The sequence below is a fragment of the Caloenas nicobarica genome, chromosome 8 (assembly GCF_036013445.1).
Source record: "Caloenas nicobarica isolate bCalNic1 chromosome 8, bCalNic1.hap1, whole genome shotgun sequence".
In the NCBI taxonomy this organism is placed as follows: domain Eukaryota; kingdom Metazoa; phylum Chordata; class Aves; order Columbiformes; family Columbidae; genus Caloenas; species Caloenas nicobarica.
Window position 1 is genome coordinate 12,990,802 of NC_088252.1, and position 19,753 is coordinate 13,010,554.

Consider the following 19,753-nt stretch of genomic DNA (forward strand, 5'->3'; position numbering starts at 1 on the left):
GTGGTACTAAGGGATGAAATGCTAAATATGCAGCTTCCGACTGGATATTTAACAGAAAAGGGAAAGTTATCTGAAGAGCTATTACTGACCTGGTCAATAGTCTGCCTTTTCAGACACTATACTGTATTTGACCCAAGAACATGATGCTGCGCACAGTTAAGTTTCATGCAGCAGAAGGTTAACTTGGTATTTGTGTATTTACCACACCCCTGGCTTACTGACTCAAGAAATTTGGCAGTCTTAAGAAAACAAGGTTCTGTATTTAACAGCCACCAAGCACTGAACTGAAGCAGGCCAGCAACTTGAGTTTTCAGATAGTCTGTATATATAGAACAAAATATGTAACTTTTTCAAATATTCAAAAAAAACAGAGTGGCATTTTTACTACATATGCTTTCAAACCAAGAATTTGTGTTGAAGTTGCTACAACAGAAATACACAATGACTCCAGCCCTATTTCATACAGGAAGACGCAGCCAAGGGGGGAGGAAGAGTGTTATAAAGATACAAAAGAGTTTAACACAGTTGTAGCAGGATCCCATGCCACAGCTATCTAAGCTTCAAGTACTAGAAGTGCACAGATGCAACAAACCTCCTCTGATAGTTGGTTATATTTTACCATAGAAAATGCATGCTTTAACTGACACTAGGTATAGCACTGTATTTCTCCGCAGATAAAAGGGGTTTACCACTCTGACTTCATATTACACATGTGGAAAAGTAGGCCACTCAGTACCTGTAACAGTACAGTGAAATTCTAAGTGAGACGTACTTTTGCTTTACATGTAGAAGAGTAAGTTAACCACCCTGTTACAGGGGAGTTCACTGGAAAAATGTGCATTTAAATTCTTTATGTCAGCACACCACTTACTACTTCAAATCTATGAGTACTCATTTTCAAGTAGTCAGACCCAAAACTTAGTAATTTCACATCAACTTATTAACAGGCTATCAATGAGATACCACACATCCACTGTAAGTGAACTAAGATTGACTTAATTTGCATCAAAATAGGATTTCTGCTAAGGGCAAAGTTTTCACACAACAGCAGAGTCAGCCTAACAGCTTGCTGCACTTTAACAGTGTGGCACACGAACTCATGTCTTACTGTCCCCAAACCAAGCCCTAGATGCACAAAGGGCACATCTTTGTGTCCCGTTAGTATTCTGACAGTTTGGTGAGCTGAGCTTGTTTAACATGGGTCAGATGAGCACAGATACTACAAAGCAGTAGAGCAATGAAGTTATGAAATGGGTTGTCCTTTTCCGTAAGAGGCATTAAATTAGCTGAGCCATCTCTTTAAACTGAATCATCTCAGTAGGAGGGTTTAGAGAATGTAAAGAGTTATCCAGTTACCACTTGGTGGATGAGCTGCAGAATAAACCACAGTCTGAGCACCCAGAAGAGTTGAGCTCATTTTCTCCTGCTGCTCAGGAAGAACCTTCCACTTGTCAGATCTTTTTGCATGTTTCTCTTTTCCCAACTCTTTATTTCTCTACCTCTGATATATCTACCAGGACACATATGAGCTTCCACCTCCCTCTATGAATTTCAAGTCTGAAAAGGAATCAGGGTAGTTGGAATAGTCCACTCCCTCCTGAAATGAGGAGGGACATCTTCAACTAGATCAGGTTGCTTCCTGGCTGGACGGGGCTCTGAGCAATGAGAGTTCTCAGAGCTTGTTCCCTTCTTGTTGTTCAACGTCACTCTCTGCCCTTAAAGTCTGTTGTTTAAGAAGGCTTCTTAAGCCAATCTTGCCACCTGCATCTCTTGCAAAGCCTTTGAGTCCTCCGAGTGCTAATTTCTTCAGCACAGGACTGAGGACTTCTTCCTCTCACTCACATTGTCATCAAAATTTGATCTCCTCCTTAACACACTGCCAGCACGGCCTCCCCACTGAGAGTTACTCCAGTACGTATAGGAGTTGCAGGAGACAGGCTAACAGCCCCGAGCCTGCGCTGGCAAATAGGGCACAACCAGCACTCGGAGAGATGGGATTAGACTGAGACTGCCTGATGAAGGAATATACAGAGTCATCATCAAGGGATCTGTTTCAGAGACCTAGTAAAAATTATAAAGAGGTGGACTTTCAACAAACCAAAAGAAAACGGGTTTAAACAGTTCCTATTCAGCAACTGCAAAAACTTCAGATGTAAAATTTAGATTTAAAGCAGAGGCACAAGTTTCCTTATGGCAAACAGATATGTATTGCTTATGCCCTGACATCACCCTGTTTGCATACTAAACACTCACTTTAATGACTCTGAAGGAAAACAGACCCAAACAGGCTAAACCTGAAACAGTGCAGCATAACAGAAATCATACAAAAATACCTTAAGAACATCTTCACATTTAAGTGTGTTTACTGGTCAGCTTTTTTTTTAAAGGCATTTTTTTTATTGCATGAAAGAAAAAAGTTCTGAATGTAGCTGTACTGCATTCACTTTAAGCCTGAGTGTTTTACTTAAGCCAATACAAAGTTAGGCAAACTATCACAGTCTATAACCTGGAAAGCCCTTTATTTGCAGTTCAGAAAGATTGTCAGTAGAGATTTACTTGTTAGGACTGGAAGTTTAGACTTCAGATTGGCTCCTGTGTTGGGCTGCTCTCCTCCTCCCACAACAAAGGGTGAAAACAGCTGAGCAGGGGAAAGCAAGACAACCTCCTGTCACTCTAATACTCCATTATTCCCTTTCCTCAGTACCAACCCAGACACCTCCAGCCCTTGATTACAGCTTCACACAGCCCATCACCACAACTAAACCAAGTATCTCCAAGCTAGTCATCTTATTTCCTCAATCCCAAGTCCAGAACTCTAAGGCTCTAATGACCATCATGCAGAGAGCACTGTCACACACAACCCCAAATAAACTAATTCACAGCTCTTTTCAGATTCTCTTCTCCCTCACCTCTGCCAAATCCCTTGAAGCCAGGATTTACATACCATTCACACTCCTTGTTCACCTTCATGTGGCTTTTCAGTGTTTCCCAATAAAATCTCCAGCCCCCCAAATCTTAATGTATTAGGTAAAGGCTTCTCAATCAGGGCAACCGCACTAAGTTACCCTGCTCTCAGCACTGGCCCAGCCTTCACTGCCAGCTTCTTCATAGTTAAGGGACACAGGACACTACACAATGGGCAGCAGAGATTTCCCTAATAATGGAGACATAACTAAGCTTGTTTTTATATTGTTACATAATCAGTGAAATGACCTGATTCACAATATTTTAAAAGACCCTACAAAATGTAGGGCCTGAAAGGGACATGAAAATAGTCAAATCAAAAGAGCAAAACAAAAAATTTGCCCTTTCCCCCTCCCCATCAATAAATATTTAGCTATAATAATAAAGGTGAAATGCTTTAGTCTAGCCTGTTTTTATTCTTCCAACAAATTCTACAGCTGTTATTCAGTGATGTCACTGCTCGGTTACAGACTGCTATGTAGCTGAAGACTCTGAAAGTCACCTTGTCTGCATTTAACACCTATTAATTATCCAGTGAGGAGTGGACAAGAAACCTCAGGGTATTCCTCTCCAATATGTGAAAAGCTTCTGCAAGGATGGCAACCATGCCTCTCCTCATTCTTCTCTTCAGCAGAGTAAGCCAGCTCAGTCTAGTTTTGCGTACGACAGATCACAACTACTAATAATTTCTTGTAGTTCCTGAACTGCCATACCCAGCAGTGAATGGCACCACACTTATACAGACATGACTAACTGTATGTTAGCCAGAATCACCTCTGCTCTGCTTCCACTTTTCTTCCTAGAACCACTCCCATCAATTTTCCTGAAGATTTTGCAGCTTCTTACAGAGTTATGTTTGCATGCTTGGTTTTTGTTTATCTCCCACTAGTTCTATGAGCCCTATTTTAAACTTCTTCAAACACCTGTTTTGTATTATACCCCTATACAACCCTACTGAGTTTTAGCTTTTGCTTTCTACACAAGATTACTATGACTCCTAAGGACATGTTTCCATTCAGAGGGGTGTACACCTCAATAATTTAATCTAGATCACTGTTTACCTTACTCTTCTATAAAGCTTTAGAAGTATTAGTATTTGTGTGAAAAATCACCTGCTTCTGCTCCCTCATCCTCTAAGGGCATCAGCTTGCTGCAGAAAATAAAGTGGAACTTACCCATTCTTCCTTAAAAACCTGCCCTGGAGGTTTATTTTTTTTACTATTTTCTTGACACTTCTCAGCATTATCTAAAACATAGATTTTGTTAAAATATTTCAAATTTGCCCCAATATTTTCAAGTTAGTGAAGCTGTATGACAGGAAAGTTATTTTCCTTTTTTTTTTTAAAGAAAGGGCTGAGCTAACAATAGTTACTATTGATGCCAATATCACTTCAATCTGTTGTCAGAGGTCTAACGGGCTATTTGAAAGGCTGAAACTATTTGAAAATATCATAGAGTTCAATACTTTTCTTCTGCTATAGATTGAGTTCTTACTCTTTGATATTCAGTATAATCACTTACTCTGACCAATGGCATTCAATATAAGCACCACCAGAATAAAATTTTGCTGTAATTTGCAGTAAAATAAAGAGGCATTAGACATTTCAGATTTCTTAGTATCACCTGTTGGCACTTTACCCCTGTCCCCCTCAAATTGGGACACCACCTAAAGAAAGTTACTTTAACCTCTAATATTTACAGTCTAGAAATGTCTCTCACCATACTTTGTGACCCTTACCAGTGACTTTTTATACATACACACACTAGAGTCCATGCCAGCTTGGTTTTGCAACATATACTTGAATGTCACAGTTCAACTTTGGTTTATCTTTTTGCAAAACATGACTTTCAGGTCATGGAAGAACTCAAGCTAGTCAAGCTGGCTTTCTCAGTACATTCTTTGGTGAGACAGTGTAGGCTCACATTCTCAATGCTGTTTTTCAAGCTGCTCAGCACCCTCCCCCAGCCCCTTACATTATGCTATCCCATTCTTCTTCTCCTCACTCCTGACTTAAGTTTTGTAAATGGTCACAAATTACTCCCTGCTTCACCTTCCTGTTGTTCACTCGTTGGAGGTAAATTCTTTCTCTGTTTCTTTTCTTTCTTGCTAAAAAGTTGCCTGTAACAAGGATAGACTTAGCTAAGAACTTGTTGGTCAGTCCCACTCTTGCCCAATTCCTATCCACTTCCCCCTCACTCCAGCCTGAGCAAATTCAGAGTTTTTACCGTGGAATTCATCACCTAGTAAGTGTTGAACCATGAAGCAGGTACATAAAACCTTGCTATAAAGAAAGTAACTATTCTCCCCTTCCCCAATGCCATTCTTCCTCTACCAGGTTAGGTCATTGCAGAATCAATACTCCAGTCGTGCAAGTTATCCAAAACAAGCCTGTTAGGTCAATTAAATCTATTTTGATTATACAGGAAGAGATACAGTTGCTCGTTTATTTCACATATTTCCTGCATTAGTACTGGCTATGGACCTGCCCCAGGTGGGACAGGCTTCTTCTGGTCACATCTAGGGAAGGCAACACTAAGCTAGCTTAGTGATCCAACTGCTTAAATCAAGTTTTACAGAATACATGCTTTTAGTAAATCATATAGTACAAAAAGGCAGAAAAAGGTATTTTAAAAAGCACTTGGCTCAAGGCAGAGCTACAAGCATTTCTGCACATTAGCAAGCAGGTGCTCTGCTGGGAGAAGACAGCCTATAGTTCTTGGTGACAATGTCCAAGAACAGTACCTGCTATTCAAATTCAGAACCAGAGAGAGGATGTATTTTTTTAGGAACAATTTAAAAGATAAAGTGACTAACATCCCAGGCACTAAATACACTAGGTTTAAAAGATTACTGTTCTTAAAAGTAACAGAGATTCTCCCAGTAAGGAAAAATTACAAAAGTGGGCTTGAAACAGGAAACCACATATCATCTATTTGTTTTCTAGCATTTATCATTCTCACTTCAGGACAGAAAGCTTAAAAAAAATAAGAAAGCAAATCTGACTGGAGGAATATAATCATGAGTTTTACCACAACACCCAACTATTTTGCATATATTTTATTTTTCAAATCAATTTTCAAGACAGAGAAGTTATAGAACATTGACTGTACTTAAAACACTTGCTTTAGCTGTAAATAGTTTCAATCACAACTTTACTTAAAATCTCAGCAGAACACACTAAAAGTTAATTTCTCTAAGAAGATCCCAAGAAGCCTGAAGACAACAGAAGAATTTGTTTAAAAGACTTGATTTTAAAACACACATGGCTTTTTCTTCCACAAAAGAACAACTTACTTGCTAGCTTAGCCTGTAGTCCTGAAGGTCCAGGTTTTGATGTCTCAGACTTGGAAGAGCCTGGTAGAGACAGTTTTGTTTTAGGGAGACTGACTTTTGGGCTGAATCGAGCAGCCCAGTCAAACTTTGAGGAGCCACTGGTTTTACTTGGTTCTTTGTCCCTGCTACTCCTTCTCGGACTGGGGCTGGATGCAGAACGGGAACGCCTAGCCTTATTCTGGTCCTTTCCCTGTTTCACTCTGGCACCCTGAGGAACAGTAGAAGAAGCAGATGCAACAGCAGAAGAGGAGGAAGATGTAGAAGCTGAAGAAGAAGAATCAGTGATGGTGCTACACCCAGCTTTGGCTGAGGTCACCGATTTTGAAGCCAGCTTGGAGAGTTTTGCTGACTTCTCTTCAGCGCCAGTTGATTCAACTGCTGAACCACTCTTTATACAAGACAGATTCTCTGTCCTTTTCCTTTTCTGACTTCGGGAGCTACCAACAGCTCCACCCTTTCTGGTGTGAGCCTTGCTTGTTGATGGCAATTGTGTAGACTTCGGCTGTTCTTGGTCTAAGTGTCTTCTCTTCGATTTAGTATGTGGCTTGCTGCTTTCCAAGGAAGTTTCAGTATTTTGAAGTGCTTTGGGTTTTTTAGCAGAGCTAGGAGAATTGGTCCTCCGGTAATCTGGACTAGCACTGCGTTTAACTCCTCGAGAATTGTCTTTCTTAGGCACTTGCCCCGTTTTTTGCTTTTCTGAAGTATTGACTCTCTCTGGATCTTCTTGTGGTATTAACAGAGCAGATGAACTACAGCCTCTGTAGAAGTAAGCAAGAACAGCATTAGTGTTGAACTCAAGAAACCTCACAGTTGCAACAGTTTTGCAATATAAATATCAGCATTCTCTAATAATAAAGGAAACCACAGGTAAGAAACACTGATTATTAAGTTTACATGGAAACACGAAAAAACACATGCTTGTATGAGAATAGTCCTATTGCAAATCTTTGCTAGCATGAAAACTAAAATAAATTGCAAAATAAAAGCACAATACACTGTTTTAAAGAGGAAGATATGAGGTAACTTGGATAGATTATACTGCCTAATTTTTTTAAATAGATAATGTCAAACTGATTGAAAAAAAAATAATCAGGCCATGAAGCTATTATCTGAATGTCTGAGAATATAAGTTCCACAAGAGAGAAGGAGCGTTCAGTAATGCATAACTAGTCTTAACTGGATTCTAGTTCAAGAAAAGCCCTTAATGAATAGTTTCTCATCAATCTTGAAATTAAGGTAATGAATCACACACAAAAATGGCAAAATCTGTGTATATAGCAGAAGTGTATGAAGAGCAGACAAAGCATGGCCAAGATGATTACCCTGAACACAGGCATACTTCAGATTATTACATGTTTCAATTAATATTGGACATTGCTCACAACTCCTTGGGCAATCTTCCCCCAACATGAAGCAGGAAAGAGGGAGAAAGACCTTGCAAGTACTCCAGGACTAGTTATGCAGAAATCGTTTCCTCCCCATCACTGATGGAATGCTCTTAGTTGGTGAATTAGAAAAAACAAAACACAAACAGAATGTGAAACACCAAAATATATCCACTGAATGTAATACCTAGATTAGTTGAATCTATTAGTCATACATCTTACAAGAACTCTGTATAACTAGATATATTATACATAGTCGTGAAGCGCAGATAACACTAGTTAACAAACAAATACAAAGCACAATTACCTTTTAGAAAAGTGTCCCTTGGACTGCTCAGTAGTATTAGATTGCACTTTGGGTGTCTTTGAAATAGATTTTCTACTCTCAGGAGGGGTATGTGCCTTATGTTTTGCCTGCCCTAAATGTGACCTGTCAGCAGAAAGTCAAAACAGAAAGCTATCAGGATTCCAAGATACAGACACAAACCTGTAGGTGGAATTATTATTTATTTTTGGACCATTTACAAGTATTAGTTTACATCTTCAAACCTTTCCATATCATCCCCTAACATTAAAGCAATATTTCAAAAGAATCACCTGGTGTGGTTACAGATCACTACCAGTGTAACTGTTTTGTAAAGCACACAATTTAGTCATTTTAAACGAATTAAACATCTTCTCACACCTGAGCTGTGCAGATAAATTCAAATTTTTCTGCTGTGCAAGATTACTGAGTTATTCACTTAAGCATTAAGCCAGCACAGTAAGACACAAGACTAGAGCACCTGTCAAAGACCTCTTCTCAGAAACAGATATATACTCAGTCTCAAGATTTCATGTATTAAGATTTTATCCAGTTATGAGTGTTTACAAGTTTGCCTCTTTGCTCTTAAGAAAATCGAATGCTCAGAATGAGAACATAACTAGGTCCACTTGGTAGGAAAGCTTAATCCAGTCAGTTTTTAGCTACAGATGCACCAATTCAAAGGATTGAGAGCTGTCCGGTAACAGCTGAAGTAAGAGGAATGAAGAAATGCATGCTACCCATGCAGGCAGTCAGATGAGACAGGAAACCTGTCATGTCAGAGAAAGTAATGAGTTTCTTGTGGATAAGCTACAAGAGGTCTTTCAAGTAGCATTCAGCTGCCTGCATAAAATGGTTTATTGTACAAACTCTGCCTGGAGGACAAAGACCATCAATAAAATTTAAGTCTTAAGTTACATCTTCACATATTCCACTGCTATTTTCAAAACCAATGAGAATTACCATCTGCAAGACTCTGAAGAGACAGCTCATCAGCATTTACAACAGCATAGTATAAAGAATTGCTAAGGCAAGAAGCATCTCACTTGTACTTCCCTGGACAAAACACACTTCCAACTCAGCTCTCACCAGGAAAATTCTACTGATCATATCCGACATATACAGAAACCCCAAGCACCACCAACCTTTTTGATACTTCAAACTAGCCTAGTACTAATGCCAGAAAAAGCAACATTTCAAAGGTAAAGCACTGCTGACTATATGCTTATAAGCTATTAACCTAGACTATCTAGCCCTTTGAATTGAGCTACGCAAGCATCTTTGAATCATATAGGGGAAGTGGAGAAATGTAGATTTCAGATTTAAGTGTCCTGCTCCAAGCCATGAGCCCAAACCCAACCCACGACCCCAAACTCAAAGTTTAGGTGAAAAGATTAAGTGGCAGAGGTAGAAGAGTTCCACAGGCTTTAAAAGAGCTTCCTCCAACCAACAGGCAGAAATCTACTAGCAAAGGCAGAGCTAAGCCTGCTATTGACCACAGGTTCACTATTCTCTTAAGGATTTCAACACAAACTTAAACATATACCTTAGTAGGAAAAAAGTACCAAGTCTAATCATGTAAGTGATAACTACATCATCATTTGCTTACAGAGTCAAAACAGTAAAACTTCAGTAATATGACTGTTTTTCTTGATAACCTTCCTTCCTCCGTTTTCTTCTGAAGTATTCTCATTTAGTCGGTTACTCAGACGAATGCACCTAGACAACACATATTCAAAACATGTTCTGTGGCTCATATTACTAAGAGCATAACAGTCTGAAAAGATTAAATTAACAGCATCTTCTCCATACTCTAATTTGTTTTTATTTCTCATACTAAAAAAAAAAAAAAACATTTTTACTATCAAAAGCAAATGAAAACAAAACAGATCTTTAGCTCACAATAGCAAACTCCATCAAGGTAAACTTGGGAATGTTTCACCTAATCCTTAGTGTTTGGATTTTCCTTTGCCCAACAAAAGATTAAGGCGTGAAATTTAATTTTCCCCTTGAAATGTTTTCATTATGGGAGTAACTGAAGTTATTACATAATTTACACTTGGCAGGAATCTCATTTTTTATGTAAGCTAACTGATCAGGGTTCATTTATTCTGAAGTATATTTTAAAAGGTTATTTTCATTTAAAGATTTTTGTTTTGCTTTAATTAGAAGCAGATTCAGCTTAGTGATCTAAGTATTCACAGAACACAAATAACTGAAGATCTTTTCAACTCAAACATGGCTAAAGCAATCCATCAAAATATCAAGTACTTCAGCCATGCACTGAAGAGCTTCCACTTGTTCCAGGCTTACCCTCTTCCACCTTTAAGCCCTTCATGTTCTTAGAAATTTTGCAAACAATTTCATACTAATGTCCAATTTATGTGGACCAGTAAAGCTACAACCATATCCTGGGGATCGTGAATACTGTATTGCGCAGACTATTTGCATGTGCTTTATTGTCTTTATCCATCAAACTATCGGTAGAAATAACACTCATAGCCAGAGCAGAAAGGCTACACTAGAAACATAACAAGAGGGGAGTCAAAACTGATGAGGATTTTTTTTTTTTAATTTTACTTTTAAAGACCTGCTGTGCTCTCACTTCCCATTCTTTGAGTTTAATCATTCACCTTGCATATGTTGCAAATAGAAAGTACACAAGACAATAGCAACCGTACATGCAGTAGCGTGTTTATCAGTTAAAAGGAGCATGACATGAACTCTCCTTCTCTAAATTTAGACGATGGCAAGCAGAATGACAACTTGGAGAGACTGCAGGATTAAATTAAAAGAACTTTAACCATACATCAACTAACGAGTGTCATTGCCCCGATTTATATTAAGTTTGCAATAGCTTGCTTAAGGTCTCGTTAAAAGTTAACTTACACACAAAGGTAGCCAGAACAGTCTGATGAGCTAGAAACAAAAAAGGTAATGCTTGGAGAACTAAGTGCCATAAAAGGTGCATAGGCAGCTGGAAGATTTGATTGTTGTTAAAGGCCATAAACTACCTGTACTTTTGCCCATAATTCAAGGCTTTTAACTCATAACTTAGCCAGTTACAAGATCTTTATTCTTTTTGATTGAAGTATCATTCATTTAAAAGCTTCATTTCAACAAATATTCTAGCAACAACTATTTTGAGAAGCTAGATTCCTCATTAATGATGAAAAGACATAAGGTATTTATGAGCTTGTGTTTCTCCACTTCCATTTGCAGGGGCAAGCTTAGGAAGACTAAGTCCTTGCTGCACCTTCAAGAGTTGTTTTCATTTAGTTAGTTTGTTTGAGGGTTTTTGTGAGCTTTGTGTTTGTTGTTGTTGTTGAAGACCATTTCATAACCCACTCCAAGGCTTCACTCAACTGGGCAAAGCTGTCTGCTGCTACACATTTTAATTCCCAGGTAGACACTCAGTTTAGAGTAACACACATACAGAAGTTGACAAGTGAGCCACCATTTAGTTTGCAGTGTTTCTATAAACTATCTCCTGGAAACTGCCAGCCTTTCCCCTTTTCTTCGCAAAACCATAATAAAGAACCAACTAGAACCTGTCCTCAAAGAGTTACTCTGTGCACATACCAAAAAAAAACCCACACACCACAACCCACACAACACCAAAACACACAATATACCTTTTAAACATAGTTAACAAAGTGTTTCATCTAAGTCATATTCTTCAGCAGCTGAGTGAGGTATTAAATGCTTCCAAATACAAAGTCTAAAAAACTAAACACCCTTTTACTTCTGTCAAAAGTGAGATTAGGGGGAAAAAAAAAGCAATAGCACGGATGAGATAAGATGTGTAAAAAAACCCCTACTTTTCTCTCCTCAGAAATACTCCACCTGTTGTCCCCACCAATTCAAACATTAAATTTAGTTTTTACACAAGTCTCGGAGTAAGATGTTAACAGTTAACATATTACCAAGACTGGTCCAAAACCAAAACCTGTTCAGAACAGAAGTAGTATAACTGACAAAAGCATTCTTTTTTGCTTTAGTATTTGAAAAAAGTCAGTGCTAAATGTTTTCCAGATTCTGCTTATACCATTTTCTCTATGCAGCCAACAAGGATCTCTTAGCCTCCAATCCCAAATGCACAAGATCATGTATATATTATACTCTGAAAACTTAAAATTTGTATAAAGTATCATACTTTCATACACAATTGCAACAGCATAGCAGTCATTTATGTCTAATTGCTATCCTACTCAAACACTGCTGTTCCTAAAGATTCCAGAATAGTGACAATATGTGGATTAAAAAAAATAAGTGCCACTGTCATTTCATGCCACTAAAAAAAAAATTAAAAATTTTTGCAGCACTAGTAAATAGGTCTAGTATATAGCACCACTTCCATTACTCCGTAGCAATATACTGAAGCACTGCTCACAACTGAAAGGAACAGGCAACCGCACCACTTTGAGAAAATATCTTATTGTGTGTCTCGCCATATCACTTCCAAATTGCTCCCATTCAAAGTAACTACTACGGCATCACCGGGAACTTAAGCCACAAGGGCACAATTCTTCACTATACAGGGAAAAAGTGCTCTCATTGATGCATCTACTTCCCACTCCTCTTGGGCTTACTGCTGCAAAGGGAAGCTTCAGTATCATTGTTGCTTCCTCACAAACCTGCAAAGAGTCACCCTTCAATGGAAAGTGCTGGAAGAGATAGTTCAGACAAAGGTTCATGTTGTACAATTAGGAAGGTGCGTTGGTAACAGTAATTCTAAATTATGAGGATAACATTGAATACTTTTCAATCTGGCAGTAAAGCCAGTAAGAACTATAATATCCATAAGACCAGAGTCATCCAAAGCACAAAATTTTTTCAACATCACTACTGACAACAGAAAGTGGGGAAAAAAAAAAAAAAAAAAAAAATCACATTAGTCTAACTTCACCAAGGCCAATTTGGCTCTGTGCATACACAGAGGGGAGGACAGTTCACCAGTTTATACACCTGTTTGCAAACACACGTCCCTTGCTTCTTTTAGAGTCAAAAGCACACCTCATAGATGCTAAGCTTACTTCCAATTTGTGCCATAGCAATCTTTCTATACAGTCTATGAGCCTAGCACCATTTGGATTTTTTGTTTGTTTTCTTAGTTTGGGGTTGGTTTGTTTTGTTGTTTGTGGGGTTTTGGTTGTTTGTTTTAAACAAATGTAACTGAAAAAAAAAAAAAACCAACAAACACTTAAAGCTCATATCAAGTTACTGTGTTGAGTGCAAAATTGCTGGTAAAACTCCAGCAAAACACACATCACAGGCTTCCCCCATTCATTTTGACTGCAAGTATTGATGTTATTAGGATGACATCAAATAGGCCCACTCTAGAGGAAAACGGGTTTGCATTGTTGCTTCCAGGTTAAGACAAATCTGCCAGTATTAGATGCCATGTTTTACATACTAGACCAGAGCGGAGTTTGGAATTCCCCAAGTCTTCATACAAGTGAACAGTAGCCATTCAGCAGGTTAAACTAGTAAAGTTTTATTAAAAGACCTTTAAGCTGCAAAAGGGCTGAAGACTACAGAGAAACATGCATTAGCATTTCACCTTGGAAGTGGTATCATTCTCCAGCCTCTCCTTTCTAGCACCTTCCTCAACTGAAGTCTATTTGAGGGTTCACTCCAATCAGAGCACAAGGGAAGCTATTACAAAGCCTTCTGGCTATACTACCAATGCTATACAACCACCCATGTTACATTAGCAGACTTTACAAAGTTCGAAGTTACAGTACGAGCGACAAACTGCACAAACTCTCCAAGTTTTGTATTTTGAAAATGCATGCACCTTAGCCACAAGAAAGCTTTAAGAAAAAAAGCTGCTACATTTCCAGCATTTAGAAAGCTATTTATACAAAGCAGAAATGTAATCAAGTACACAAGTTCAGACAGTATTGAAACTTGTCCTTGCTCGAAGGGCTATGATCGCATATCTATGACCAAAGTGAAGTAACCTTCTCCAACACTTTAGAAGGTGTGGCCCTTAAGTTTGCTTATAAACTTTGTGGCTAATTTTAGGCATGAAGCAACAACCTCCTACAGGCTCACATTAATGCTTAATTCCTTGTACAATACTAGTTTTTGTTTTGTGGGGGATTTTCAGGGTTGTGTTTGTGTATTGGGTTTGTTTTGTTTTTCAAGAAACACATGGATCTAATAAAGTGGCTGAATAAAATCTCATACTATTTGTACAACTACATCAACAAGTAGTACAGACCAACAGAAGGAAAATTTCTAAAGTAGGATACTTGCCATTAAGGACCAATGTCCACCATGTGTGCATTTCAATGATTTCTACTTCAAAGCAGACCAGATTACAACCACAAGTGACCAGGATGCACGAACTGCTCTCCTAGAGCACAACTTGGACTTCAGTTTCATTCAAAAGATTCCAGCTCACGTGCTCCAAGGCCATGCCATGATGTCAGCCAAAGCACAGCAGGTTAAGATGACAGATTTGCTCCACAAGAACACTCTCAAAATATAAATGTATCATAAATTCATGCTTATTTGGACAACATGAGCCTATCATTGAAACTGGTCTTTTCACAGTTTGTTCATTTTATTTAAACCATTTTACAGCTGAAATTGAAGAGTTTCGAGTTATGAATGACAAGTATGAGAAAGAGAACAGGAATAAGATAAGTGTCTCCCCAAAAAAACTAATATAAAAGAGAAGGTTTATTTGGTTGTGAAGTGTTTTTTGATGCTTGCTCAGAGATGGAAAGGCAGGGAAGGTCCTGTTCTACAGAGTCCACATTTTCAAAGAGAATTGTATAATAAGCTTCCATCCTCCTTACTTAAGCAAAGAGCTTTGGTTCCCATAAAGGTCTAACACACTTCAGGAGCGAAATACACTGTTGTTTGTGGAAGTATGACTGACACAGATTTGGTGAAGGGTGGATGAGGTCCAGTCCTTTAAGACAAGCTGCACCTTGAATCATTGTGTGATAGCACAAGTAACAGATCACAATGCACCAGAACCCATGTAAGTAACTTTCTCATAAGAAAATAGTGCTACCCCTAAAATTCTTCTATTTGTCTGACTCACTGTAGGTATCTGAAGAAAAAAACCCCACCCCATGCCCAAATAACTTGCCTCCAGTTTTTTATTTTAAGGAGAGGGTTATTCACCTCATGTCAAGGTCAGTGTAAAAGAAGAGGTGGTAGGGCAATATCCAACTTAAATATCCATTCAGATGTAGGGAGACCACAGAATGGAATGAAGGGTTCACCATGCCTCAGCTAAAGAATTGAGTATTCTCCAAAAACAATGCTAACTTGCAAAATAATCAGCTACATAAGGCAGCAACTTCCCCCTCCTTACACTACAGAAACCCAGGACAGAAGTCTTGTGTTTATCATCTGCTTTTCTATTTGTACAGTAGAGAGTGGTTTAGAAAAAGTGAAGTTGCATTCTACAGATTGAATTATTCCCCCCAAGGTTCCTTCAAAGAACAGCTAGCCTCCTTCATTCATTGAACAGTGACCTTGTTCACAGTCAGACTACATGCTAGTAACAACTACACTTCATTATACATTATAGCCCAATTCTTTCCTGGTAAAAAACTTTTTATTTTGTGCCACTGACCCGAAATATTTTAATACTCTTACAGCAAAAAAGCAAAGCCCAAAATATACACATTCAAACAACTGCACCAGTATAGCCTCTGAGGAAACAGTATAGAGACAGATGCTGCCTACCATGATACTATAACCTTTCTTCATTAGACCAATATTTTAACAAAATTAAAGGAAGATTTATCCATACAGGCTTCAATCACTCAGATGGAGGACTCTTAACCCCTTACAGGGCATGGCAATAATTATAGTCAGCACCCATAGAAAAGTTTCAAGGATCTTAATTTGTTCTGCATTGTAGAGGCAACCACTTACACAACAAATACAAGCTGGTGTACTTGCTCACTAGTACAAGTATATTAATGGATGATAAACCTCATTCTTGAATTACTCAAAAGATGCACAGGATTAACATGCAGTGGAAGGGAACAGAAAGGTGCCAGTTATTCAGTCTTCTCTAATACAGACACAGATTTTCCCAGATTCACACAGAGTCTCCTTGTTTACCCCTCCAGATATTTTTGTTATCAGGGAAGGAAGAAGGGGAAGGAATTTGTTACTACCTGTGATTTGTAGAATACAACTCCATTGCACTTTTTCCTCATAGATCTACTACTGCTATTCTAGCTGAACATGCATGATAGCGAGTTATCTATGTTTTCACCCCATGCAATAACAGTACAGATAGCATTTCAGAGGCAAAAAGATTCTATGCAAGTTTCAGTGCTTGGATTGTAGGGTGGAAAACTTCATTTTCTAAATCACATCAATTTTGCTTTTATACATTAAAACGCACTCAGAGATAATAGTCATACCTTCCTCCTACTGCGTCGTCTTGTGGCTGGGCCCCAGCAGTGTTCCTCTGTGAACGTCGCAGTGACCCCCCTGGATTGTTATTAGGCCGGTTGGACATTGGCACCTCTCTCCTGAAGGGACATACCCTTTCTAGACACTATCATTCACTGAAAGACAAGAGAGAGACAGTCATAAGACACATGACACAAAGGCTCGCGGCCATGCCTCAAGAGGCAAATTTAAAATACTATTGTTTAAGCAAAAACTTAAGAGGAAAACCCGACAATTTTTAGTTAAAGGACACACGGACCAAGATTCTTCTCAAGAGCATTTAGATCCTTAAAACAGAGCAACCAGTTTTCAGTATATATAGCACAGAGAGGACCTGTTGGACCAGGTGACCTTTAAAGGTCCCTTCCAACCCAAACTTTTCTATGATGCCATGCATGTTTTCTGGCAGGCTTCTATGATTACCTTAAGGACACGAGACACGTGCAATTTAGGAGAATCTGTATTTATCGACATCAAGGAAAACCACACTAACTAGCAAAACTCAATGCTTGATAGAGAGCAACATTATTTTGGGATTTTAACTCTCAGTTTAGGAGATGACAAAGCCAGTTTCAGGAGTAAGCAGCAGTATCCACAAGATTACAGAAGTAACTTAACTATTGTGGTTTTAAAACAGCTTCTTTCTCTAATCAGATTTTTGCAACTTCCATTTGTGTAATGAAACATACATAGTAATTCAGGAAAAGTGACCTAGCTATATAAGCAAGCTTAATTAGTGGAAAAAGGTATTTGAGACAGAAGAATTAATGAGCATACACAATTATTAAAAAAATAATATGATGGCTTCGTATTACTACTTTTGGAATTGCTTTGTGACTGCTAGAGGTCTACAGATACTCTCTTGGTAGTTATTTAAGGAAGACTACCATAAAACCCAGCTGCAGCCATCAGAAAGAGAGGTATTTCAAGATCAAGCCTCACTTAGCTCCTCAGCAAAGAGAGGTAACTTTTGTTATCGTGTTATCGTGTGCTAAATTCTATTTCTATACACAGGGCATAGTAACAGGACTACAACCAACAAATCTAGTTTCACTGCTTCCAATTGTGTGGAATCTCGTTAAAAAAAAAAAAACCCACACACAACAACAAAACATAACACACGAAACACACACACTGTGGTATTTGCAGGTGAAAAAATCCACAAATAACCAAAGTTTAAGAACACAATAGTCTATATGCTGATTCAGTATCTATTATATCTATAGCACAGTAAGCAAGAAACCTTCCAGGAAATAGTTGCAGATAACTAAGGCTCAGTTCAAATTCAAATGCCCCTAATAAAACAAAATAACTCAAGACCTGGAATTGTCAGTAAAGCCAGACAATACTTCACTGTAACTGTCTACTCTGAAAGACACTACAGAAGTAAACAAAAGGGGCAGAGGGGGAACTACTGTAGGCCACAAGAAACCAGGCACATAAATTGTTATAACGTAAACCATTACCTCAAATACCTAGTACATGCCAAAAGGAACACGCATACAATCAAGAATCCTGCACAGCATAAGAAGTTAGTGGTCAGGATTCTACCAGCTCAGATTTAGTCTCCCAGTTAGCATGCCAAAAATATGTTCAATAAGCTCCAGGAATTAAAAAAGAATACAAATTAGGCAGAAGAATTGCACCCCACATCACAGGAGTCAAAAGCATCTTTTCAAGTTCTTGTATTCTTTCCACTAAGAGGTCCAACACAGCAGCAGACAGCAAAAGTAGAAAAATAATTAACATGTCTTTGTCTTTACCTCCTTTTACCTTATGCTTATAAACTTTAAAGAATATAAGTAGAGCAAACAATACACAATCCCACAAAATACAGTTGTTTAATAAACCTCATAGCTAGAAGTCTTGACTCGGAAGTTGAGAAAGCTGTAAACCCTACTCCTCAGAAGCTGAGCTTTCCCTCTTCATGATTGTTTCTCTTATCCTTACTACTTAATCATAGCAAATATTCCCACTAACAGAAAGGTTTAAAGCTTTAAAGTAACAAATGACGCTTTCAGTCTACAACTTCTTATACTTTAGAGCACAAAAAAAACTTACAATGGAACAGAAGAAGCCTGCTATAACTGGTATTTGTTCCAGCTTGCTGGTGCAGCCAAATCAGTCAGGCTCAGGCAAGCATAAGCAGTAGTGTTCTGTGCAGAGCCCACCGTGGGTGCAGGACCAGGAACATTAACCAGGCTGAAGGCTGAACAAGGTTCCAGCACTATCTAAGGGGTCTAGCTGAAGTCAATCACAGGCATTGTCAAATGCTGTCATGCATTCTCGCTTTATTTCTTTGTATTCATACACCAAATGAAAAAACCACCTCTTCATAAACATCATCACGGAAGCACAGTTTGTGCATTTTCCGAAAGGGGGAAGCAGTGTCCTCTCCTGCAGAAAGGTCAACTGAAGTTGGACTTGAGGAGTGACACCAAACTATTAGTCATACTATGAAATGGTTGCCATAGATCTATTGTATCACCCCATACTGACTATAAGAAGAACGTGCATTCCAGCAGGTTTTATTCTGTAAGGAACAGTGCTCGCTCTAGAGCTCTGTTAGGTAAGCCACATGCCTCCCCGCCTAGGGCCACTACATGGGCTCCTCCACGAAAACACCACACAGGCAATCCTGGTGCTGTCGAGGGAAACTTTAAAGTTGATCTGTCTGGGTCAGCCAGACACTTTAAGTAGTCTGTGCTTCGGAGTTATGCAGCAGTGTGTTGTCATACACATGATATTTTCAGCTGTGTAGAAGAATGAAGTGGCAGCTGTTTTACCCTGTAAGGCATCTGTCAAATCAAGATGATGTCCAGAGTTAATTTCTATATTGAAACTTCTCAACTTCGTGTTTTTTATCGTGCAGTGTGTTACCATATGATTCCCAGTTTGCTTTTAAATATAATGCTGCTTCATGCTCCAGCTATGACCTTTAACAACAAAACATGAACTTAAGTCTCATTGCAAGCCACACAATACCATGTGCCCAGTTAGTCCAATAGGAAAGATTTTTTTAGTGGGTCACAACTGTCTCTCACATGCTAAAAGGACAAGAGCCCTGAGCTTTCCAAAACTGAACTATTCTCATACAGACTTGTCCCTCCACCTGTAAGCCTCACTCCCAGCACTTGGCTTATTGTTCCCCCTCTCTGGTTCCCTATATTCAAAGGAGATGCACAACCCAGTAGATGAGCTGAGTGTGCCAGTGCAGTCCTGTCACATTGTAAGACCATTTCCTCAACTACATTGAGCATTCTCTCCACATCCACAATAAGAAAAGCTACAATTGTACAGACTTCCATGCTCCAGGCTTTGCAATTT

General features: G+C 38.7%; 1 protein-coding gene across 9 annotated transcripts in view; it reads right to left on the reverse strand.

Moving 5' to 3' along the window:
- The window catches only part of TRIP12 (thyroid hormone receptor interactor 12), a 79,674-nt gene that overhangs the window by 37,849 nt on the left and 22,072 nt on the right, over positions 1-19,753 (reverse strand). For 7 of the 9 annotated variants that reach the window (XM_065639575.1, XM_065639574.1, XM_065639576.1 and 4 more), the window contains 3 exons: positions 16,396-16,542; positions 7,991-8,113; positions 6,260-7,056 (listed from right to left, as the gene is read on the reverse strand). In XM_065639575.1, the coding sequence (XP_065495647.1) occupies positions 6,260-7,056; positions 7,991-8,113; positions 16,396-16,493 (1,018 nt within the window). In that variant the 5' untranslated portion in view covers positions 16,494-16,542. The remainder of the gene's footprint in view (positions 1-6,259; positions 7,057-7,990; positions 8,114-16,395; positions 16,543-19,753) is intronic. The other 2 variants (XM_065639578.1, XM_065639577.1) reach the window with 1 other exon arrangement.